This window comes from Mastigoproctus giganteus, chromosome 2 (assembly GCF_048544385.1).
Source record: "Mastigoproctus giganteus isolate SK-2022 chromosome 2, ASM4854438v1, whole genome shotgun sequence".
Lineage (NCBI taxonomy): Eukaryota > Metazoa > Arthropoda > Arachnida > Uropygi > Thelyphonidae > Mastigoproctus > Mastigoproctus giganteus.
The window spans coordinates 152394084-152420009 of NC_143576.1; the positions used below are offsets into that span (position 1 = coordinate 152394084).

Here is a 25926-nt window from a genome sequence, read left to right on the forward strand (position 1 = left end):
TCAATGTTTTTTCAGTTGTAGCAATATTTATTTCTGGTACGAGGTAAACTGCTTTCATCTTAGAGCAAACAAAAATAATAATAATAATAACCATTAATCACACTATTACTGAAAATATAACATTCTTATCATTAGTAAAGAAGCAGGATACTATTTCTACACAGATATTGAAATAGTCTGAGATAATAACACTACTCTGTGTTACACTTATCTTTCTTTACTGTAGAGGGACACTATTGTCCCTCCAGTGATAGAACCTGAACTTGCACTCTATAGAAATGACTATGTTTATCCATAAGTCAATCTAAAGTAACTGATATTGTTTTTAATCAAATACCACTACAAAGATAACTGCATTACTCATTCATTCAACACTCTAAGCCTTATAACTGGTTTTTGAACTATTTGGGTCCGTCATCAGTAACAGGTAGCCTGAATTAGTAACCTTGTATCAAATAAACATATTAAATTTAAAAGAGAAGCCAAGAAGTGTGTGGAAGAAAGCTTCTGATCGTTACATATACTATAAACCCCATTACTGGGTTGCACTGGAAAAATGCAGCAATTTAGTACTGAAGTGGAGTACTATTTCAATGCAGATACTGAAATAAACTAAGAAAATAATGGTACTCTGTGTTATGCTTTTCTGCCTTAGATTCAATATATTTATTTGCTGCTCAGCACAAAGTCGCCAACTGAGACTACATGTTATCTGATGATAGAACCAAATAGTTCCAAAACCTGTCATATGAGTGTTTTTCAAGTAATGAATAGAAGATCCACCTTCTTGGAGATGTCACTTCAATTAAAAGCAATATTAATTTATTTTAGGTTGACTAATGGATAAATGTAGTCCATCTGGAATGATGGACATTGTAGGTCTTCTGCAATTAATTTTAGGAGTCTGGTAACAGGTTGCTTTTCTAGAGTGTAAGCAAAAGCTGTCTTTGGAAGTGGGGAAAAAAAAAAAAAAAACCCATAATGCAGAGTAGCATTATTTTCTCAAACTCCCCCCACCCCTTTTTTAATGGCAACAGTCTATAATGTTGGAATTTTCAAAACAGGCCGGTGATGATGATCTCCAGTGATCAACAAAAAAAGTTAAAATATTATTGTTTATGAATAGAGACTATAATGTAAACTTGAATTTGATAACGTCTGATTAATTTCCTTGCAGTTAACAAATAAGCTATTAGATTAAAAAAAAAGTTATAGGTGAAAAGCATCTAGTCATGCAGTAACACTTTTTTTTTTGAGAGCAGTCCAAAACTAATACAAAGGCTACATGCAGCCCACAGGCTGAGAATCCATACTATGGATACAAAGGCACCTAAGGATCACATTAACACTTTTCAGTTTAATCAATTACTTTTCATATTAATACAATAAGCAATTCTTGTTATTAGTGTAAAATGTGAACCTAAGTCACTCAGTAATACAGAACCCTTCATATTTTGGGGGTGTTTGTATGTGTATATAATGTCATGTAATAACTAACATATGGTGTGCCCATATACAAAACTTTCATTATTATGAACTAGTTATTACATTCTTGCTTCTTTTTTTGTTATAGCAACATGAACAAATAACAAATTTTCTACAAGTATTTTGTATGTGGAGAGTGAGATCTTGCTCCATTCCTCCCAGAAGCCACAGCCTTCTGGGAGGGAAAAAAAATGGTGTTCAAGTAGTTCTCTACTTGAACTAGGCCACCTTGTTCTGGCTCTTAGTTGTTGTTCCAAAATGTCACAAAAGTATTCTATTGGTTTAGTTTTGCACTTTTGGGAAAAGACTGGTTCACTACACATTCTCTTGAAACTACTGTTGTATCACAATGTATCCCAAACTAAATTTTGTGATATGTTATCTTTCTGATACAAACACAGCCCTTCTCCAAAGAAATATCATAAGCAGTTAAGACAGAATTGTTCATAATATAATATTATTAAGGCCAAAAGATTGCAGGAAGCTAGGCTTTTGCTGCATCAGAAAAAAAAATTGTGCCCATACCCATACAACCTGTACACTTCTTATCACTGACCTCCCCATTTATTCCCTAAATTTCATCACATTATCAAACTGAACCACCCAGAAAGACAGTTTATTTGGCCAACAAAGTACTGACCCCCTGATCTGATTCCATCCCCCTTCCTTCATGAGATGTCATGTTTCCACACTCTGTAACCCAAAATATGATATCACACAAGAGCTGCACTCAGTTTACAACAAATGATCCAATTATAAACCATAAAAAAAACAATTCCATATCATCACATTACCACTACTGAACCTCTTGCTGCATGCAATATATTCAGGACAAAACCATTCTTTGGGCATATTCCACTCAGGCCCAGCCATCTGATGCCTGAAATGTACAAGTTCCACTTCATCTTCTGCCACTGCTATAATGGTTAATACTTCTGTTCTCTGCACCAAGGTAGGTGATGTAGAGAACAGTGCATAAGATGAAACTGTGTACTTTTGAGACACAACTTCATCTTATGAGCAGCTGTGTGAACCATGGAAATCCATCTTATGAAATGTTTTTCCAATAGCAGTTGGCTCTACACCTATCCAAGTTTTGTAAACTATCTCTTGAATCAATTCATTGAGGTTGCCTTTTTGATTTTCTCTCATTATGCTTTTAAGGTAATCCATTGTCTACCTGGTTGAGAATTAAGTATTTTGGGATTCAATGTTTCCAAGAATTGATTTTTGGATGTCCTAATCCTGCTATCTAGCAAATGGACATGCCCACCATGTGACAATCTACTATACACCTCTTCTGATGGGCTCAAGATTCTTTTCTTGTCTGATTACATTCTATCTACTTATCATTGAGTGTGCATACCTTTTATATCCTACTTTTCACTGGTAATTCCATCTGTTGTCATGTCGCCTCTGGAATTACTTCTGAGGTGAGGTGTCTCAATACATGGTTATTGTTATTTGGTTTTTTTTTTTAGGAGCATTAGCAACTAAGACCATATTGCTCCGGGATATGCGGTGGTCATTCCCTGACCTTTCCGCATCCTCCGTATTTGGTGGTGACAGGCTCAAACCCTGGTCTAATCAAGAAGCGTGTGCTACGCACTGCTGCTCCTTCCCACCTGGCTACGGAGACGCCTTCAATACATGGAGGATAGTGTACACTACGTTGGGTTATTGTTACCCATAAAATATCTACATATATACTCATAAAAAAAAAACATTTCTATAAATAGCCTATCTCTACAGATAGAGACAGAACACATTTGTGATAAAATATAATATACTTTATATAGAACAAGGGGTAGATAACCTTTCAAGGGTAGTGCATATGTCAGGTTCACTATGATATAGGAGCTCTGATGCTAGAAAGTGGGAGGTATAATGCAACAAAAGTAACTGCTGTTATTTTGTTAAAACAAGTACACATAGGAGAGTTAAAATGAATTTAGTAAGCTTCATAATAAAATTAAATTGAACACAGGTACACCTGTTTGTTTTTCCAGTGATTCTGTGGCATGTGTGTGTGTGTTGTGATACAGAAATGTGATGGAAAAATGAATAGCCAGTCAATGAAAGTTTGGCCAAAGTAAGATATTTTAACAAATAATGAAATGAAAGAGGTGTTTGAAAAAAGTACTTTTTTTTTTTTTTTTTGTGATGCAAAGTATGTTTATGTAAAATATTTATGTAAAATGTTACCCCAATGTTTGCCGAATTAAAAATTTAATAGCAACGAATCAGTAACAGGATTTCAGCCCATAATCCTGTTACTGCCCAAGATCCTTAAATGATCACAGGTGTCTCTTCAATAGCTATAGATATTAATGCACGATGCTTCTGTTTTTAATAATACTGTAGAATTAGCAACATATTATTATTCACATGAACTTGCTGCAATTGTGTTTACATTAAAAAAACAACTATAGCAACTTCCCACCTCTGAAATACTGATGTCAGTATGAATTGAGTTGAAGTTATGATATAGCCTGAGGAAGGCTTCTAGGATTGTAACATTAATTAAAAATGGTAAAACCAATAGTCAGATTGCACAAATTGTTGGTGTTCACAAATGAGTTGGTTGACAGTCAGCTATATTCATGAGAGGAGTGAAATCATAAGTGACAGAGAGGGTAAATATGAGAGAAAAGGGAAATATTCATCCCAGGGCTGATGATGTTTTGCATCATTTGCCTTCCCACAAGTCCTTGCAAGCAAATAGTGGTAAATATCAAACACAGATGTTTGCTGTTGTACTGTCAGGAACAGATTGTGCAACATGGAATTAGCATCCAGGAAGCAAATAAAGCCAGAACTAAATGGCAATGCTAAAAATTAAATACAAGAATTGAAAAGTTGAGCAGCGGCACAATGTTCTGTTCAGTGATGAAACTAAAATCAATACTGTTTGAAATGACAGTTTTCCAAAAACAAGCAAAGTGCCAAATCCATTAAACTTCAATATTCCTTCAAAATAGCATTAAAACTTTGGGGCAGTTGGTCACAATCTCAAATTGTGACTAATTGCTATCTGATGAGGAACATAAATCAGAGGGTGTCATAGCAGTCTCTCTCATCTTTTCAAAAAATGGTAGAATAGCTTTTCAGTGGTTTCATTTGTTTGAAATAGTTCAATACCTTGCAACTTGTGGTATGAAAGTTTGCCTTGTTGTGAGTCCTAAGATCTTTGCAACGTTCACTGCAGTTTAAAATATGCCAGCCAAAAAAGAAAATAAGTGCACAAAACAGTCCAAGTGCTTTTCTCTATACATCAAATAGGCCATACAGCTTGGTATCCCAATGCTTAATATCATAAAGTATCCCATTGTTATTTATTTTCACAAAGCCAGGTACTAAAATATCCATAAACCTGTTGGGGTGTTTTAATCTCAATTGCCAGCTACTTAGGAAACACCAAAAAGTGCTAAGTCAATGTAATCCAGAATAAAAGAAAATAAAAATTTCTTGTAGAATGTTTAAGAAGTGGCAAAGCTCTGCACTAACTGAAATAACTATTTATCATGTGAACACTTCTGAGAGACAAAGGAGGAAACCTTTCTAAAATTTACACATTATTTTCCAAAATATTCTTTCAAAATCAACCCAGCATGTTAAAATGCATACCCATATCTAATACAATGGCAATTATTGTTAAGAGAAAAATTTTTGAACATTATCAATCCCACCCTTAAAAAAATCATAATGTGGCCTCGAGTAGACATTTCTCATGAAAATATGGAAAAAGAAACCAGTGATAAAAGATGCTGCAGTGATGCTATTTTCAAAAACATATATTCAGAAAATAACAGTATAAAAGCATATAATTGTTTCCCCCTGTTTACATTTTAAAGTGGTGACTCCCAATCTTTTTTTCTTAAGATCAATCCATATTCATAAATCAGTATTTACATAACTCAATATAATTAAATTGAGTTATGTAATTAAATAATTCATTAAATTGTTTTACAAAATTAAAAATATTGACATATGGAATTAATAAGGAATAAAACCTACTGAACTTCAGTTATTTATCACCGAACAACTCGCAGGCATACAAGATGCATGCCATGCAATGAATAAACACCAGAAATAATTTAAACTTTTTCTTAAATATCTTACTATAACTATTTAATATATTATATTTTAATGAAATAATTAAGAACTAATGTTCTTAATTATTTTATCAACGTTTAAAAATACACTCTATACAGAAGGTGGTGATCCAAGTTTGTGCCCTAAGCCACAGATTGGGAAACACCAATTTAAAATAAATGCATTACTAAGCCTGTTTCAGTTGACCTCTAATTGTATCTTCACATAATTAAAGCTGTAAACATCATTGAAGAACTGCACATTCCCATAAGAAATTAGATGATTTGCACATAATCATTTTCTCCAAGATAAAACAATCAAAATTTGAGAAGAGTAAGTCAACTTTTTCTAGGAAATCAAGCAAGGCATCAGTTGGTATTATAAACAAACTGTCACTTTCTTGTATAAATCTCCTAAGGTGAGACTTGTGGAGTAAGAAAGAATTTATCTTGAATACTTCCAAGAGTTTCTGCATTATTTATCCTCCATAATTAATAGTTCTCTGAAAGTGACTGCTTAATTAGAGGCTGTAAAAGTAAGATTATGATCATTGATCCCAGTTGTAAGCAGCATCACAGCACAGAAATAGATTTTACTTCTGTTAACCCAAACTTCGCACTGTGGTTGAAAGATACAGAAAAACAGTTCTGGCAAAGAAGTTCTGTTTGCTATAAGGCAAGAGAAAAATAATTCAGTAAAGAATTTTGTAAAACTAATGAGACTAATTTTTAATATATGTATATAAAATATTTGTTTAACTGAAACAAGTTCAAAAGAGTGGTGGTGGGGGGGTGACTGAAGGATTAGAGACAATTTAGACCCTCCATCCATATCTCTTAAGGCTTATAAGGAACCAAACAGGTAACTTATACAGCCACTGAATAAGGATAGGCTGCCAATACAAGAATAAGCTGACTAAACTGGATAAATTATAAGCTTAAAAGTTTCACTATGGCTGGAGAAAATAATCAAGACACATTACCAAATGGGGCTTTGCCTGGATCAACAAGGTCCCCATTGCAATTGTAAGGGAACTTAGACACAGTGCTAAATATGCTACTAAATATACAGTACTAAATAGTGTAAATATACAACCATCAAAATGGGTACTAATGTTAGACGCATAAATAGCAAAGAAGTGAATTAACAGAAGTAAATGTAATATCAGAATAGCAGGTACCATACAAAAAAAGAATGAATACTGGGGAGACATGGTTAAACAACAATTATATGCTAACTTATCCTGGAAGACACAGTGCAAGAAAGTGCAACAAAAGACTTCAGAACTAGTTTAACAAGAAAGCTTAATTAGTTAGGAAGCACTATCCAGTAGAGTGATATGGACAAATTTAAGCTGTGCATATGATCTAACTAAAGGTTCAAGAAAAAAAGAAATGGAAGAGTTCTATAATATATTAGAAAGAGCAGTAGAAACTGACGACAAATAAAGCATAATGGGCAGAGATTTAAATATGGTAAGAAATGATGATTACATCTACAAAGATATTTTTGGATAATTTGGAAAGGAAAGGTAAACCAAAATAATAGCAAAAATCCACTATAATTTTGTGTGAGCTACACTCTTCATTACAAACAGGTATTTCAGCATAAAGAGCCACATTTTCATGGAGGGACACAGCAAAAAAAAAAAGCATACAAGAGTACGTCAGTATTAGCCATACAGTATAAGGAAACCTTAGGAATTGGCTGTACCAGCCAAAAAATAAAATAAATACTAATAAAAATAAAATAAATAAAAAATAAATTACACATTTTTCCCCTTCTCATATAGGTGCCTATTTAGCTAAATTTCCCCATGCTGTCAGCATTAACTATCCATGGTGGTAATTTATTCTGGTAATTAACAATTCACTGGATAAAAGAAAACTTCCTATAATACAGTCTAAACCACTTCCCCCTGTAATTTGATTTATCATTTCTAGTTCTGGAATCATTTATTTTACTATCTCCTCTCAGAGCCTTGTAGAACTCACTCAAGTCTCCCTCTAAGATGCCTAATTACCAAGCTCTGTAGCCCACATATTCAAAGTCTTTCCGTATGGGAGCCCTTCTGCAGATCCCACCAAGCTTTCTTTGTGTGCAGTTTCCATACTTGGACACAGTATTCCAAGTGCTGTCCTAAAATTGCCTTATACAATGGAATTTTAACTTTCCTACCTCTGCAAACAAATGTTCAATGAACCACTGGTTCATTGAACATTTGGACACCATGGGCCCTCCTTGCCACCTATGCTACACAGACTTCATAATTGCCCATGTGTAATCCACAAATCTACTTTTTCTTCTATTGTTTCTAATTCAATTCTACCAAATATGAGTTATTTTGGGGTTACTATTCCCCAAATGTAAGGTCATGCATTTTGCAGTATTAAAACATAGCTGCTACTTTTCTGACCACCTCTGAAGTCTATCCAAGTCATCCTGAAGGGGACACTGCTTGGCACTGATCATTAACAACTCTAACAATCCTGATGTGACATCATTTACAAATATTAATATCACATCCTGTATCCCTTCACTGATATCATTTAGGAAAATCAAAAACAATAAGTGGTCCCAGTGGTTCTTTGGGAAGGCCATTTTTTTAAATTAGCTCAATCTGAAGAATAACCATTAATCACAACCCTCTTCCACCTTGTGACCATCTAAGGATTTTTCCTCTAATTCCAACATATTCTGGCTTAGACAGTAACCTCCTAAGCAGGACTGCGTCAAACACTTTGCCGAAATCAAGAAAACAATATTCTATTTCCTGCATCCAGCTAATGAGTGACTTTGTAAAAACAGCTAATCAGGTTAGTTAATCAAGATTTTCCCTCAACAAAACTACGTTGTGTGGCCTTCAGAATTCCATTTCTATCTAAAGACCCCATATTGCATTTTTTATCACTGGTCTGTACTTACCTAATTGATGCTTAGAACTGCCTTTACACTGTAATTAAATTTTTGCTTACTCCCTTGTTTCTTACTTATAAAAAGCTTTTTTAAGACAAAAGGAAATGATTCTTCCTATTCCTTTATAAATATTTTAAGCAGCAGTAACATCTATGGTTCCATTGTATGAACTGAGTTATATCTGTTTTACTTAGGCTAAATTATAGATCTTGTTAAGTAATGCTTTCTATAAATAAACTAAGATATTGAATATAATTTATAAATAATTTTAAAAAATTATTTAAAAATTTTCGTAATTGTTCTCATTCGTTTTATTAATGGACAAAATGTTTTCTTTCACTCGTACATATTTATTGGTGGTTTGATGTATTTTGTGGTCGGGTTGACGCTCCTAGACCTTTTATTCCAGTTTGTTGAATCATTAATGTTTCCGCGAGTGTGGAGAATTCATTTAAATTAGTTTTTATATTCATTTGAATTTTGGAGTGTGTTTGCATCGAAGCATTCTACAGTCAATATAGAGGTAATTCCTCTTATTCTATTGTTAACTGATAAATAAATTAAGGTAGCATTATATTCACTTCAACAATTTTAACAGGGTACAGGGTAGAAGACCATTTTAGTCTAATTCTCAACCTTTCCTGATTTGGTCTGCTGACCAAATTCAAAAAGGGAATCCAGAAATGTTGCAATTATTAACTGTTTCTATTTGTGTAGGAATTTAATATGTTAACTGTGTCATGATGCACATGTTCGTCATGGTATTTTTAATTCACTTGGAGGGGAAACCACCCAACTTTAGAACCATTTTCTTGCAATTTGATGGAAGTAAAACTAGATAATTTTGTCAAGCAATCTTCACTAGCAGCTAACTAATTCAGCTGTAGTGAGAAAAAAACCCCCAAAAATGTCTTTCTCTTCCCCAATCCAGATTGACTAACTCCTATAGTTTTCAAACTCAGGTGAAAAAAGTAGTCGGAAAAGCAAGCAGCAAAAGGGTTAACTTATTGTTCTTCACATGAATTCATTATGAAGAACCATTAATGTCCTTCTCTAAACACTAAATACATTAAAAATTTTACCTAACAAGTTCAGAGACTTTCCACAAACTGAGCAACTATAATTCAGGCCAATCTTAATAACTAGCAGCAAGATCCTATTTTAAAAAAATAATAATAAATAAATATGGTAAACTGCAGTGCACAATGCATAATTATCTAATCAAACTTATGTTTTTTTTTTCCCTAATGTACATTTCAAAATACAAGAGTCAACCTGAAACTAATGCCTCCACATTTTCTTCTTGAATATCTTTGCAGCATGCCAATTAGTTGTTACATTTATTTTTCCAAATATTCACCACCACTTTGTATATATTTTCTCTACTACTGAAGCAGAGCCTGCATCCCCCTCTCATAAAAGTTTCTGTCAGCTTCCAAGATCCATTTCTTGATGGCTGCATGGCAGCATCGTCATCAGTGAAGTGAAGTGTTCCTCACAAAGGCCATCGTTCATAGGGCCAAACAGGTGAAAGCTGAATGATGTAAAGTCAGGAATGTACAGTAGATATGGCTAAACAGTCTGCCTGAATACAGTTTGCAACAGTCTCCCTTATCAGGATGCTGTATGAGGTCTGGTACTGGCATAGTGAAGGAGAAATATCCCTTTCTTCTCTGGTCCTACTATTGCAATTCAGCAAGCAGAGCTGATCACGTCTCAGGAAATGCACATGGATAAACTCTCTCTTTACCCAAAAAATGGAAAAGAGGTAATCATGAGAATTCACAATTAAAGGAATTCATCCACTGATTTCTCCAGTGGATAAATTCCTTTAATGGTGAATTCTTGTGTTGCCTTTCAACAGACTACAGCTTTGATTCCAGTTCATAGTGTCATATCTATATCTCAACTTTAGTGACAATTCTGTCAGAAAATCATTGCCCGTGGTCTCATACACTCCAGAAGATCAGTCAAAAAACCTAGTCTCTGCTGAAGTTAACATCCATGGAACCCACCTGGCACACAATTTCCTGTAACACAGATTGTCTAAAATTGTTTTCAATGCATTAAAGCCTATTCCACTCAGGTGCATATTTCCTGTGTTTTAATGTGTCAATCATCACAAATCAGTTTATCCACTCTCCCTCATTTTCTAGCTGCTTCAGCAGTAGGAGGAGAGTATAACCTTGTCATATCCTACAAACCACTATCACCATCACACACACACACACCTGTTTCATACACACATTAATATCACTCATTTATCAGACTACTACAGCCCTGCCACGCCATACTGAAACCTGCAAGATACTGGAAACACATTTAAATTTTCACCAGACACCATTCCATTTTGTACACAAAGTCATAATGAGCAGAAATTCCTCATTTGAGTTACTTCACTAACTAAAATCAAAACATCATACCATTGTAAACTCTGAGAACAACAAGGCAGGACATTCAAAAGGTAAGAATATACCATGAATAATTCTTATTTTAAAAGCTTACAATCGACTGTTAACTCTGCAGTATCTTATCAAACCCTGCTTACCTTACATAATATTTCCACAGGAGTTGACATCTTCTTTTCGCTTATTTTTTCATACTTCTGTTTTTTAGTAGCAGCTTTTAAGCCTTGCCAAGGCAAACTTCCTCTGTTAAAGTACATCAACACATACCCAAGAGATTCCATATCATCTCGGCGACTAGTAAGAAATAAAATATTCAGAATAAATTATGATAAACAAATATATTATGCAAAATAACTAGAAGAGTATTCCACAGTACATGATTCAAAAACATAACTGATTATATGCAGGATACAGCTCAAAGGTCAAATATTATTATAATCATATTTGCCAAATAAGTATATGAAAGCTTTAAATATTCTGACAAAGGTTGGATATAACACAATAACTAATGTTTAATTCTTCTAAATTTAAGGTTTTACACCCAAAGTACAGAAATCCAGGAGTTACTCATAAGCTAGGTGGAGAGGAGTTAAAAGTGGTTCAGAACAACAAGGACTTAGGGGTTACAATTCAATACAGACATGACATTTTCCCAATTGTAAAGACAGCAGAACTGGTAAATAACAAAATTAATAACTAACGTAAAATTATTTAAAATTGTTAAAACTTGTTTTTCCTGTAACACAGATTGTCAGCTTCCAAGTTATTTTAGTCTTGAATAAGTTAACAAGTGATTGTTAACTTATTCAAGACTAAAGCTTAACTTTAACAAATACGAAATGTGTAATCAAATTAAGTGTAATAATGTACAATCAAATTAATATGTAATCAAATTAATGGGTGATAATGCGTAATCAAAAATTAATAACTTTGTGTAAATCTTATCACCATAATTTACCAGTTCTGCTGTCTTTACAGTCACTGAAGAAATGGCACAGAAAGTATTGTGAAATGTCTGAGAATAATCTAATTCTTTAAGAAATTAAAGGCAGATATTTACACTCTACGCAGGTTTAAAATGCTTATTTTTGTGGAAGGTGAATTTATAGAAGACTGATTAGATGTAACATATTCATGTTTATTTGTGTACTAAAAAGAAATGGGGATGGTATCAGTCAAGGAGCTTGGTCATGAAAGCTGTGAACAAATGGCTGAGGTTTACACACATGCACGCACACACAAAAATGCATTTCGTAAAATTGTAATTGCAAATGTTTTTCTTTACCTTTTCATTTTAGTTTGCAACTATCACGATTCACATTCAGTAAACAATTATTCTGAATAACACTATAAATAAAACTATTTGGAGGCCTCATTTTAGGAAGGATGTAGAGCTGCTGGAACAAGTACAGAGAAGGGCAACAAGATTGGTGAGTAGAACAAAGGGCCTTTCTTGGTGTTACCAAGAAAGTTCTGCAAATTGCAGCTTCTGGAGACTAGGCACCTGCGAGGTGTATAAGGCCTTGAATGGATTGAGCAAGCTCAATGCTAATGGGATTCTTCCTCTTGTTCAGATTACTCACCTGAGGGGGGCATAAATTCAAATTGAGGAAAGGCAATTTGAATCTGATACTGTGTTTCTGATATTCCTATAATGTCCGAATTTGTTAACAAACATTTCAAATTCATTAAATTTATTTACTGTGTTCCTAGCATTAGTGTATAAACAAGTACATGGGTGTTTGCATACTTGGTGTTGAACTATAAACAGATGCTGGTTTCTTAAGTACATGTTCAGAATATCCCCAGCTAATATTATAGTGCAATGATGATATTGGATAAATAATACCCAACTAAAATGCAGGACCGCCACTCCACTTGTAGTAACATGTCTGGCACCGTGCTTGGCAGGGCATAGCTTAAACTAGACATCATGCATCACTGCAAAGTATTTTTTTTTTTTTTTTTTTGGTAGTTGTTGGCGCATCGGCTTCTGTGGCCATAATGCACCTCCCAAGGTTTTTGCAGTACTTTGATCAAAGCCCGAGGCTGGATTCGAACCTGTGACTTTTGAGTTGCCAGGCAGGCACTTTACTCACCCGGCTAGCCCAGTCAGCTACTGCAATGTAAGTTCAAATGTTTAATGTAATGGAGAAAATGCTGATCTTTAAGTTATCAGTACAAAAGCATAGAATGTGTAATATTTTTATACTGTAGGGCCCATCCTAAGGTTTTGTACACCTGCCTGTAAATTTTAAAATGTCTCATTTGAAATATACGAAAAACAAGACATCCAGAAAAATATTTAAAAATGCTATTAATTGCTTTCTGGGAAATATCTTAACTTGCAAAAAAATCATTAATTCAATTATTTTACTGAAAATAAATCAAAACAAATAAAATATCATATACATTAATACAGTGGATTCCGGTTATTTGGGGGCAAATCTTAAAAAACAGAATCCAATCGAGAAAATAGCCAGGGTTTACTTCGTTTAATTGGAACAACATGCTGTTTAATCGGGGCGGGAGACCGCAGCACTGGAGATTACCCTATGATCATATAAAAAAAAGATTGTCTGCGACCGTACCACATGTTTGGTCAGATTTCTGGAGGTTACAACCATAAAACAATAAAAACAATTAGCATTCACCTGTTTATATGGGGCTTTTCTGTTAGTGCAATTTATCATAAACGGATAGTAAACTCGATCTTATTGAATTTGTGATAATACCGACAGCTTGAATTCTGTGAAATGTGTTTACACTAACATGGAATCTTCAATCATATAAAAAAATTAATTTTCAGAATCTTCTCTTCATTCCTATTTTTAAAGCTTCATAACTTGTTACTCCATTCTCACTTGTGTATATCGTGTTACTTGCAATTTGTGTGTGCCGTGTTCTTTGTTATTAATTGCTTATCTTTTTAGTGTTTTAAATTTTAACCCCCACCCACAAATGTCAGTGAACAGAAATGTCAACTAGCTAGTATGTACATATTACAGTACGTATTAATTATTCCGATCATCGTGTATATTCTTCCGATTTTCATGTATCATTTAATTTTTTAATTGGTAAAGTAATAAAGGGTAAATTTGTGCTTAATACATCTTTACTTTTATAGCCTGTGGATAATATTCCTCCTATTTTCGCTAATTAGAATCACTGTTTAATAGAATTAAAATTCAATTCACAAACATGATCACAATGACTGGCACTTACTACACATCGTATAGTGAACGGTACTTTACTATGGTGAATCCATCGTAACGTGATTTGATTGTACAGTGAACCAATTGTAAAGCTGGGGTTCATTGTATTTTTAACTATTTACGTGAAACTTTGGATAAATGGGGCAGCCGCTTAATTGGGCCAAAATTACAAATACAGTCAATTCCAGTTATTTGTAACAATTTTTTATGTAATATTAATTATATACAGTAGAACCAAGATAAGAAGTTTTCCAAGGGACTGGAGGTTTAGAACTTCTTACACAGAAAAACTTCTTAGAAGGGAAAATGGACTACGAGGCATTAACTACACAAATGAAAATGAAAATATACACGTACATAAGATAAAGATGATTTTTAAATACTACTTCAGAATTTATAAACATTTTACTCTATCTATGGGAAACATTTACTCTATCTGAGGATTTCTAATTGCTTAACATTCTGTTCATTAAACTCATACCAAATACTCATTACCAAGTTGGAAGAATGAGCTCCTTTAGAGTTTCAACATAACCTTAAAGGGTCACAATTACAATAAGACAGAGAACAATCCACTAAGTAATTCGGAACTATTCAGAAAAATCTGAACTTAACAGCAAATGCTTCACTGTGTTTCACGTGCTCGAAGGTGTCCAATTACAGATATCGATGAAAACAATTACAATGTGTCACTTCCATTATATCCAAAATTTTATACTAAAAAGGTTTTAAGGCTGAAAGCATCAGACTATGGAAAAATTGACTAATCGAACAAGTTAGTTAGTGCATAGCATAATTTTAGTTAGTAGTAAATCACCAAAGTAGGTGGCATCATTTTTGTGATATCTCATATTGTGAATGCCTTCACGAGTTGCCCTGATATTGCACTACCTCCAATAAGCAATGCTTCACTTATATTGTACCAATATAAGTGAAGAGAACTCTAATAAGCAACGCTTTGGCGGAGAATAAGTAACCGCCAAGAATAAGTGACATTAGTCTTTTCAGTGGTGAAGCATTGCTTATTAGAGGTAGTGCAATATCAGGGCAACTCGTGAAGGCATTCACAATATGAGATGTAATAAACGATGTTATTTAGAATAGAATAGAATAGAATCTTTAATTGCAGCAATGATAGACATACAATTAGTCCCGTCACGGCATGGTAGTGCCAGGGGTTAACAAAACATTCATTTCACCTATTTCGGTGGTTTACTAGGAACTAAAATTATGCTTGGCAATAACTTGTTCAATTACCAAATGTTTATATTATTTAATATTTTTTAGTATTAAAAATAAAGAATTTCTAGATTTAAAAAACATATTAAGTGGGAAAACGTCATTATAATAATACCCTGTGTATTCTTTATCACTCACTTTTTATGTGGGAACAATTTTTACCTGGGAAAATACTACATTATAATATATAGAGGTGAAATTGGGCTTAAGAAACCAAACCTAGTACAGGGGGAAAACTTCTTATGCAGGAATTTCTTATCCGGGTTCTACTGTATTATAAAAATACTTTTACTACTGATGTATAATGCATATATATATTGTTCACAGGGAAGACTGCTTCTACATGGATGGGATACACTTAAACAGAAAGGGTTGAAGAGTGTTTGCTGATGCTATTGAGGCAGCGTTAGATGGATCAGAAAATTACTAGCCTGTGGGGGGGGGGGGGAGATTCACAGACTAAAAGGTTAAAAGAAGCTGCAGACAGAGGTGAAAGTGATTCTTGCACTACTTCTATTAGAATGAGCAGTGGCCTGGAGCGAGGGGTACTGGGGGTTTGGGACTGATGGCAGTCATCATGAAACAAATAAATACATGGGATGTGTTAGGGTAACTAAGAATAAGAGTAGGTGCATGTACACCAATGCTAGAAGTATAGTAAATAAATTTGATGAATTTGAAGTGCTGGTCAAGACATCAAAGGCAGATATTGTTGGGATATCAGAGACATGGTGTCATACAGACATTAGGAATGCAGAATCGGAATTCAATGTGTACAGAAAGGTTAGACAGGATAGGAAGGGAGGAGGGGTTATGCTGTTAATTAAGAAAAACAAAATCAAAGGAAGTGCATCCAGTTGACATAGATGGACAGTGCAATGTTGAGTCAGTTTGATGTGACATAAGTGCTGGAAAAGCAAAAATAAGAAGAGGCCTAATGACTCAAATGAGTACAATGAACAATTGTACACAGAAATAGGGGGGGGGGGTAGTAAATCAGAATGTATTATAATGGGGGATTTTAACTTCACAGATACTGGCTGGGCCTTTTGGTTCGGTCACTCGCACACCATCAAGACTTTTGGGGATTTATTGGATGATTGTTTCTGTAGCAGCATGTTCTAGAGGCAACCAGAGAGGGTAATAATCTTGATCTGGTTATCAGCAGTGATCATTCGTGTATTAAGAATTTGCAGATAAAGGAACCACTAGGTGGCAGTGATCACAGTGCACTGATATGGGATTTACTTAAAGATATAATTACCATCAAGGGTAAAGGAACGGGTTTTTGCTTCCGTAAAGGTAACTACAGTGGTCTCAGACAGTTTTAAAATTCTGTACAGTTGGACCAACTGATGATGTTACCAACAGCAAATTCTAAGTTGGAATCATTCAAGAAATTAATTGTGGAAGCTACTAAACTTTTCATACCTATTAAGAAATATTGTTCAAGGTTTAGGCCTAAATGGTTGTCAAATGAACCATTGAGACTCGTGGTACAGAAGAAAAATGCATGGGATGCATATAAATTATCAGACGACACAGAAGCCTATGGCAGATATAAGCTAGTCTGTAATCAAGTCACAAAGGAGATTAGGCAAGCGAAGGTAGATTACGAGAAATATTTGGATTTCTCGTTGGGTTTCAAGGATTTCTTTACTTATATAAACTCTAAAAGGAAGGGGATGAATCAGATTGGTCCACTTGATATCGATGGTTCGACTGCTGATGATCATCCTCTGATAGCAAACAAACTGAACAAGTATTTGGCATCTACATTCACACCAGGAGTTATTCAGGAAGGAAAATGCCAGAGGTTTATCAAATTGTAACAGGGTGCTTAATGATTTTGTAATAACTGAGAGCAAAAGTGAGGAGAAATTGTTGAAGTTAAACATAAGAAAGGCACCTGGGGTAGTGGGATCTATCCAGTTATATTAAAGGAGGTGGCAAAGGTACTAAGCAAACCCTTAGCCATAATGATGAGAGCATCCTTGGACTCAGAGCAAGTCCCCACAGACTGGAGATATGCAAATGTATCCCCAATTCACAAAGGAGGATCGAAGGGTGACACGAGTAATTACAGACCAGTTAGTTTAACTTCTGTTCAGGGTAAAATAATGGAGTCACTGGTTAAAGATGCATTACAGGATAATCTAGACAAGATTGCAGAAATAATTCAGACAAAGCATGGGTTTGTTAAGGGAAAGTCTTGTTCCGACAAATTTGATTGGTACTATGATGTGGTTACAAAGGAACTGGATGCAACAAATAATTTTAATTTCATATATTTGAATTTCAGGAAGGCTTTTGACACTGTTGCGCCTGGAAGACTACTGTACAAATTGGAGCAGAATGGTATTAAGGGTAAGTTGCTACAATGGATAAAACGGTGGTTGAGTGGGAGAAGACAGAGGGTGGTAATCAATGGATGCTGTTCTTTGTGGACTAATGTTATTAGTGGAGACTCACAGGGTTCGGTATTGGGCCCACTGTTTTGTTTATTTATTAAAGATATTGATGAAGGTATATCAGGCTTAGTGTCAAAGTTTGCAGATGATACAAAGGTTGGCAGGGTTGTTAATGACAGTGTGGTACTGCAACAGGATCTAGTAAATTTGGGATGGGCTGAGAAGTGGCAACTGAAGTTTAACCTTGACAAATGCAAAGTACTGCATATGGGTAGATCCCCAGAGGAACATACCAACTGTGTGGTACTACACTTCGGGTGGTAGAAAATGAAAAAGACCTGGGAGTAATTGTGCAGTAAGATATGAAGTTTTCTGAGCAATGCAGTCAGGCTGCAAGAGCAAGTCATGAGGTTTTCTCAATGATATACAGGAATTTTGCTAGCAGGGAAAAGCAGGTGATTATCCCTTTGTATAACTCAATGGTCAGGCCATGCCTTGAGTACTGTGTATAGGTCTGGAGGCCTCATTTTAGGAAGTACGTAGATTTGCTTGAGCGGGTACAGAGAAGGGCAACAAGATTGGTGAGGGGAATGAAGGGATCCTCTTACAAAGAGAGGCTTAAGTTCTGCAAATTGCAGCGGCTGGAGACTAGGCACTTGCGAGGTGATCTGATTAAGGTGTATAAGGCCTTGAATGGGTTGAACACTTTAAATTCTGATGGGATTCTTCCACTTGCTCAGATTATGAACCTAAGGAGGGCATAAATTCAAACTGAGGAAAGACAGTTGTAGAATAGATGTGCGGAAATTTGCCTTTAGCCAGCGGGCGGTTAATTGCTGGAACAAACTTCCATCTGTCATTGTGGAAGTTCATAGCTTAAATAAATTCAAGGAGGAACTGAATAAACTTTTAGAGGGAATGGTTGTGTGAATTTTTTTTTTTTATTATTATTATTATTTATTTTTTTTTTTGGCTGCTGCTACATAAGCTGATATGCTTGCTTACTTGCATCACATGCCTCTATTACTATTACTACTACATGCATTAAGTCTTTTTTAGGTTGTTTTATTTTTTTAAACAAACTTAATCAGAATTTATTCATGCCTGGAAATTATTTTCATCCCCACTTGCAATCTGTTTATTTATCAAGTGAGGATTTTTCTTCACTTAATCTTCACTGTATAATAAAATTTTTTATCCTTTCATGAATGTGACAATGTTGATCCATATATGCTTTTTCAATCTCAATAAAATACATGCAGCATTTCTTTCCATTCTAAAATGTCAATTTCAGCTACCTTTTGTTCAAATAATGATTTACTATCATTGAATTCAAGAAAACATATGAAATGCAATTTACTGCTTTATCTCCAGATTAACTCAACCGGGTTCTGTCTGCGTGGTAGGGAGTAAAGGAATAACAGACAAGTCACATCTTTCCAATTAATATTTTATCCAGTTTATATATAGATGGTTTTTGTTTAATTAGAATATATAGTTCATCTTAAAAAATTTTCTGGTTATGTTTTTTGAATTTGAAAGTGGCTGCAGTTCTACCCAGATATGATAGGAGGGAATATATGATGAGAGCCTTGTTGATCAATTTGGCCCTAGAGAGATAGGGCAAGGCTCAAGGGGTACAATTTTTCTCAGCCTGGTCTGTGCTTGTTAACAGGAGAGACTGCTTCTACAGGGATGGGATACACTTAAATAGAAAGGGTGCAAGAATATTTGCCGATGCTATCGAGGCGGTGTTAGGTGGGTCGGGAAAACTGCTAGCTTGGGGGAATACACGGACCAATAGACTAACAGTAGCCACTGGCAGAGGTGAAAGTGATGCTTGCACTGCTTCTATTGGAAGGAGCAGGTGCCTCGAAAACAAGATGCAGGGTATTTCAGAGACTGCTGGGAGTCATTGCAGTAAAAGTAAACACATGGGTTGTGTTAGGGTAGCTAAGAATAGGAACACGTGCATGTATACTTGCATATACACCAATAAGTTTGATAAATAAATTTGATGAATCAAAGGCAGATATTGTTCAGATATCAGAGACATGGTGTCACACATATATAAGGAATGCAGAACTAGAATTTGGGGAGTACAATGTGTGTATAGACAGTATAGGAAGGGAGGAGGGGCTATGCTATTAGTTAAGAAACACATAAAATCCAAGGACGTGCAGCCAGTCGACATTGCTGGACAGTGCAGTGTCGAGTCAGTTTGGTGTGACATAAGCATTGGGAGATCAAAATTGAGAGTGGGATTGTGCTATAGGCCTAATGACTCTGATGAGTATAATAAGAAACTGTACAGGGAAATAGAGTGGGCCAGTAAATCAGAGAGTCTTATAATGGGGGATTTTAATTTCCCAGATATTGACTGGAATTTGTGGGTTGGTCACTAGCCAGGCTTTTGTGGATTTATTGGATGACTGTTTTTTACATCAGCATGCTAGGGAGGCAAATAGAGGGAGTAATACTCTTGATTTGATTATCAGTAATGATTCTTCGTGCATTAAGAATCTGCAGATAAAGGAACCACTAGGTGGCAGTGATCACAGTGTGCTGAAGTGGGATTTACTCAGAGAGGTTAATACCATCAGGGGTAAAGGGAAGGGTTTTTCCTTTTGTAAAGGTGAATACGGTGGTTTGTGACAGTATTTAAATTCTATATGGTGGGACCAACTGATGATGTTACCAACAGCAAATTCTAAATGGGAAGCCTTCAGGGACTTAATCTTGGAGGCTACTAGGAAACTACTACTACCAACTAAGAAATACTGTTCAAGGTTTAGGCCTAAATGGATGTCAGATAAACTAATGAGACATGTGGCAGAGAAGAAAAATGCATGGGATACATATAAATTAATGGGTGACATGGAAGCTGGTCTGTAACCAAGTCACAAAGGAGATTAGGGAGGCAAATGCAGATTATGAGAAATCTTTGGCAAAGAATGCAAAGAAAAACAGCAAAAAGTTCTTTTCCTATGTAAACTCTAGAAGGAAAGGGATGAATCAGATTGGTCCACTGGATATTGATGGTTCAACTGTTGATGATCCTGCTCAGATGGCTAACAAACTAAATGAGTATTTTGCATCTACATTCACACATGAGAAGTTATTCAGGGAGGGGAATGCCAGGGATGAATTAAACTCTGGCAGTGAGCTAGATGTAATAACTGAGAGGGAAGTTGAGGAGAAATTGTTGAAGATAAACATAAAAAAGGCACCCAGGGTGTATGGAATCTATCCAGTTATATTAAAGGAGGCAGCAAAGGAAGTAAGCAAACCCTGAGCCATAATTATGACAGCTTCCTTGGAGTCAGGGGAGGTACCCACGGACTGGTCCAAGTTTGCAGACGATATGAAGGTTGGCAGAGTTGTTAAGGGCAGTACGCTGCTGCAACAGGATCTAGAAAAGTTCAGCAGATGGGTGGAGAGGTGGCAGATGAAGTTTAACATTGACAAATGTAAAGTACTACATATGGGAAGCAGTAATTCCAGAGTAACATATCAACTCTGTGGTCTACGCTGACAGTGGTAGAGAATGAAAAGGATCTGGGGGTAATTGTGCAAGCAGATATGAACTTTTCTGAGCAGTGCAGACAGTCTGCAAGAGTAGCTCATGGTGTCTTGTCAATGATATGCAGGAATTTTTCTAGCAGGGATAAGGAGATGTTTTTATCCCCTTGTATAAGGCAATGGTCGGGCCACACCTTGAGTACCGTATACAGGTCTGGGGGCCTAATTTTAAGAAGGATGTAGAGCTGTTGGAACGAGTATACAGAGAAGGGCAACAAGATTAGTGAATGGAACAATGGGGTGCTCTTACGAAGAAAGGCTTAAGTTTTGCAAATTACAGTGTCTGGAGACTAGGCACCGGCGAGGTGATCTGATAGAGGTGTATAAAGTTTTAAATGGTTTGAGCATGCTCAATGCTGATGGGATTCTTCCTCTTGCTCAGAATAATCACCTGAGAGGGAATAAATTAAAATTGAGGAAAGACAGTTGTAGGATAGATGTGCGGAAGTTTGCCTTTAGCCAGCGGGTAGCTGATTTGTGGAACAGACTTCCTCTTTGGTTGTGGAAGCTGATAGCCTAAATAAATTTAAGGCTGAGCTGGACAGGTATTTGGAACTAACGGAGGGATGAAATGGGAGCAGGTTTTTTTTTGGCTGATGCTGCATAAGCTTGCTTTCTTGCATCGTATGCCTCTACTAATGCAAATACTAATATGGTACAAAATTTTTGGAACCATTCTTTCATATCACATTTTTTTTAATGGCAAATGGAATCTTTCTAAAAGATTGCAAGTCTGGGATTATCTATAACTTTTTGTGGGAATGTTGGAGCTTAATTTTTCTTCTATATAGCATTCAAAATTTGGTCAATTCTATTGAGCTAAAGTAAAACATTAAGAGGCAAAACTTTTATTCCCCTCCAGCATGAGCAATAATTAAACAAGAGCCTTTACTTTCTGGTTTCGCACTGTTCCATCTTACATTTTCTTGCCACATATTTGCAATGGTCCTTAAATATGAAATTTGTGAGTTGGCAATATCAGACTTCTTTTAGAAGAATTTTGTTTGTTGCATATTTCTTCCATTGTAATCCTAAACATTTAACTATTTATCATAAAGTTCTTTCAATGCATTTAAGTCCTTTATCTTCATTTAGCTTTCTGAGAATTTGCTTTATCATAGGAAATCCTTTTTTTACAGAATAAAACTCATTGATGATTCTTTGCATTACACATTTGTTAAAATTGTCAATACGACTTTTGGGACATAGATGGAATTTGGTGATTTAAATAACCTACCTTCTAATTTCTTTTCTTCTCCTTTTTAATTCAGTAAACTGTTTGCTCTTATGTCAGTTAATGCTGAAATTCTTTTGAATGATTTTTCCTCACGCTCATTTCACCTAACACACACATGAATGGACGTTTAGTATTATTATATCTTTCAAGAAAGAGCTCTGAATACATGCTGTAATCAGAACAAGAATTCATGGTAAAAGTATATTTACCATGTCCAATGTTAATCAGTGTTAGAGTTAAAAAAAATTAAATTAAAATTACATTATAATATACAATGCCATGTTATATTACATTATAAAAAAATCTATAATGATTACCATCTCTAGTGTTAATTATTGTTATGGTTAAAAAAATTAAATTAAAATTACATTACAACATACAATGCTATGATGTGATATATTCAATAAAACATTATTTATGAGGTATCTTATACAATTTTATATACAGAGTTCTAACACTAATCAGTGACTATAATAAACTATCAGTTATAATTAACATTAATTATGATTACTACTACACTACAATAAAAAGCAATTTATAAAATAAAATATAACATTATTTATAAGAAGTTATAACATTCAACTGATGTATAACTTGTTATAAATGCTGCTGGTGCCTAAATCAACAAAGTAATGCTTACGTACACCATCAGACAAATTCTATAAGAAAATCCCACGAGTGACAGCTGTGTACATAATTTTATGTAACTTTTGTCCAATTTTAAAACTGAATACAGCTATGTTACAAGTAAATAAAAACTATAACACTTAGCATTAATACTAAACATTTAGCCTTTTTATGCTAGATGATGTTTCTAGGAATGAAATTCTAATCTTATTAGAAAAATAATCGGAAATATTGTATTCTTAAAATTTTAAAAAAGTTAAGAATGTGTATACTAAATTTCTATAAATTTTAAATATTTAGAAGGATACAGCAAACAGACTTACCTCTGTTCGATACCTAGGTGAGCATTAATACTAGCATAACGGGCAGTACCTGTCAGGTTTTTGTCTTCGCGATATGGAATGTGCTGTCTTGTACGATTATCTCTGTATTTTTTGGCAAGGCCGAAGTCAATAAGAAAAAGCTAAAAAATAATTTTAAAACGTTATTCGTAAATCTGATAAAAGATTTATGTACAGTAATACCCCGAAGTTATGCGATAGGTGGGTCCGACGAAAATCGCTTAAGTCGAATTCGTGTAAGTCGGGGTACAACTTTGCATATAAATACATATAAATTTTGTTTAACTGGGACCAAGGACTAACAAAAACACTAGTTTAGAAGAAAAATATTTAATAAAATTGCAGTTCTTTATACATATTAATACAAAATATGTATTAAAAAAATAAAGGAGTTACGTAAAAAAGTTATGTCGATGGCTTCATAAAATCTAACAAATTCGTCTGACAACACAGCGCCTTCTTTTTTTCATGCAGAATTTCTTCGTAGCAGGCTAATAATTTTTTTATTCCTTGTTTTGTAGATATAACTCATTCTTTAATTGAGCTGAGACCTTCTGTCAAGCTTGCAACTGTCATGTGCTTTATGTGCTTTTCCGGTGGAACTGGGTCTGAAGTGTCGGATACTTCAGTGATGTTTTGCTCACGCATCTCTATGAGCTCATTCATTGTCAGCTCCTGACTATGTGAATCCAACAGTTCGTTGACATCATCACAATTGACTTCCAAATCTAATTGCCTGGCAAGATTAACAACTTCTTCTATCACATGAGCGACAAGATCAGATTCTGGTGTTGTTTTCATCTCGGTTTTGAAAAAAAAAAAATGGACAAAGTTACTTCCAGACACCATTCAATGTTTTTTTGTGAATTTCATCCCAAGATTCTTCAATGATTCTTACGGCATCTAAAACATTGAATTTTAGTGAGATATCTGTTAAAGACTTTTGTTTCCAAAAGTCTTTAACAGATATCTCACTATTTTGTCTCATAGCTTCATTCAGACTTGCAAACGAACGCCTCGTGTAGCAAGCCTTGAATGTTTTGATAATTCCCTGGTCCATCGGTTGAAGCAAGCTGGTTGTGTTTGGAGGCAAAAACACAACTTTCACACGTGGGTCGAAATTAATTAGGGTGGCAGGAGGGTGACCGGGTGCATTGTCAATAAGAAGCATCACTTTAAATGGAATCTGTTTAGACTTGCAATAACATTCGACTTCGGGTATGAAATGGTGACCAAACCAGTCCTCAAAAACGTAAACTGTCACCCAAGCTTTATGATTTGACTTCCAAATCACTGATAAGCTAATTTTAGATATACCCCAAATGAAAAAATGAAAAACCGCGTAACTCTGAGTTCGCGTAAGTCGTGGTAACGTAAGTCGAGGTATTACTGTACTCAAATTAAGCTGAAATTCTGTTTAGTTCTCTCAAGAAAAAGGAAAGATAAACAGTCTAAACTAAATGAATTTATTTTACTTTTTACTGATTGATTTAAATTTATAAAAACATAATGGCCTACAGAATCTAAGCATGAACTAAAAGATTTATTTTAGACCTGAAAAATTCTTTCTTGATTATTTCAAGTACACTAAACGACTTTTTTTTCCCAATAAAATCAAAATTACTGAAACATCTAAACGTTTTTAAAATGTGTCTTTATTTACTAAAATAAAAGCTAGGGAAAGTACTTGGATAAATATTTTCACTTGAGAACATGGTAAAACAAATATACAATTACTTGATGCGGATTTATAACGAATTATAGGTAGTAGATTTTGATGAAATACACTGGGCCCCTTGATATCATCATTAACTGATGCCTTAAGTGTGAAAAATAATATAAAGGAAACAATGGATACAGAACCACAGACTCGTATGTTATAATGATGATTGGTTCCAGAGAAGTTATGACCTTAAGCCTAAACTCATTTTTTCGAATAAACGACAATAAAAAAATAATAAATAAATAAAAAACTAATTTAACAATTTTATTTATTTAAACATACTCTATGTGCATATATGATCCTCGTATATAGGATCATATCAATTTACTCCCAGAGGGCAAATCACCTTCGATCTATATACCAGAAACATGAAGTCCAGAAGTTGAGGGCTTTGAATTCCTGGATGCACATTCCCTTTTTGCAAAGGGAATCTCAAAAGGAGTTCCTCTATGACTGCTGCATTTCCAAGAGTCATCAATCTCAGTGACCACCCACATTTGCAGCACAAGCTAGAAATTCTCGTTCTGGGCCTGAAGTTTGCACCTACACCACATCTGCAGTTTTTGGCCTACATGCAGATGTAGAGCTGCTGGAACAAGTACAGTGAAGGATAATGAGATTGGTGAATGGAACAAAGGGTTGCTGTT

General features: G+C 34.9%; 1 protein-coding gene across 2 annotated transcripts in view; it reads right to left on the bottom strand.

The window, feature by feature from the left end:
• The window catches only part of LOC150089667 (casein kinase I), a 187411-nt gene that overhangs the window by 41101 nt on the left and 120384 nt on the right, over positions 1–25926 (bottom strand). The window contains exons 5-7 of one of the 2 annotated variants that reach the window (XM_090389587.1): positions 23539–23678; positions 11045–11198; positions 6130–6248 (exon numbers count right to left, since the gene is read on the bottom strand). In XM_090389587.1, coding sequence (XP_090245713.1) covers positions 6153–6248; positions 11045–11198; positions 23539–23678 — 390 coding nt within the window. In that variant the 3' untranslated portion in view covers positions 6130–6152. Of the gene's footprint in view, positions 1–6129; positions 6249–11044; positions 11199–23538; positions 23679–25926 lie in introns of those variants that run through there. The other variant, XM_090389586.1, reaches the window with a different exon arrangement.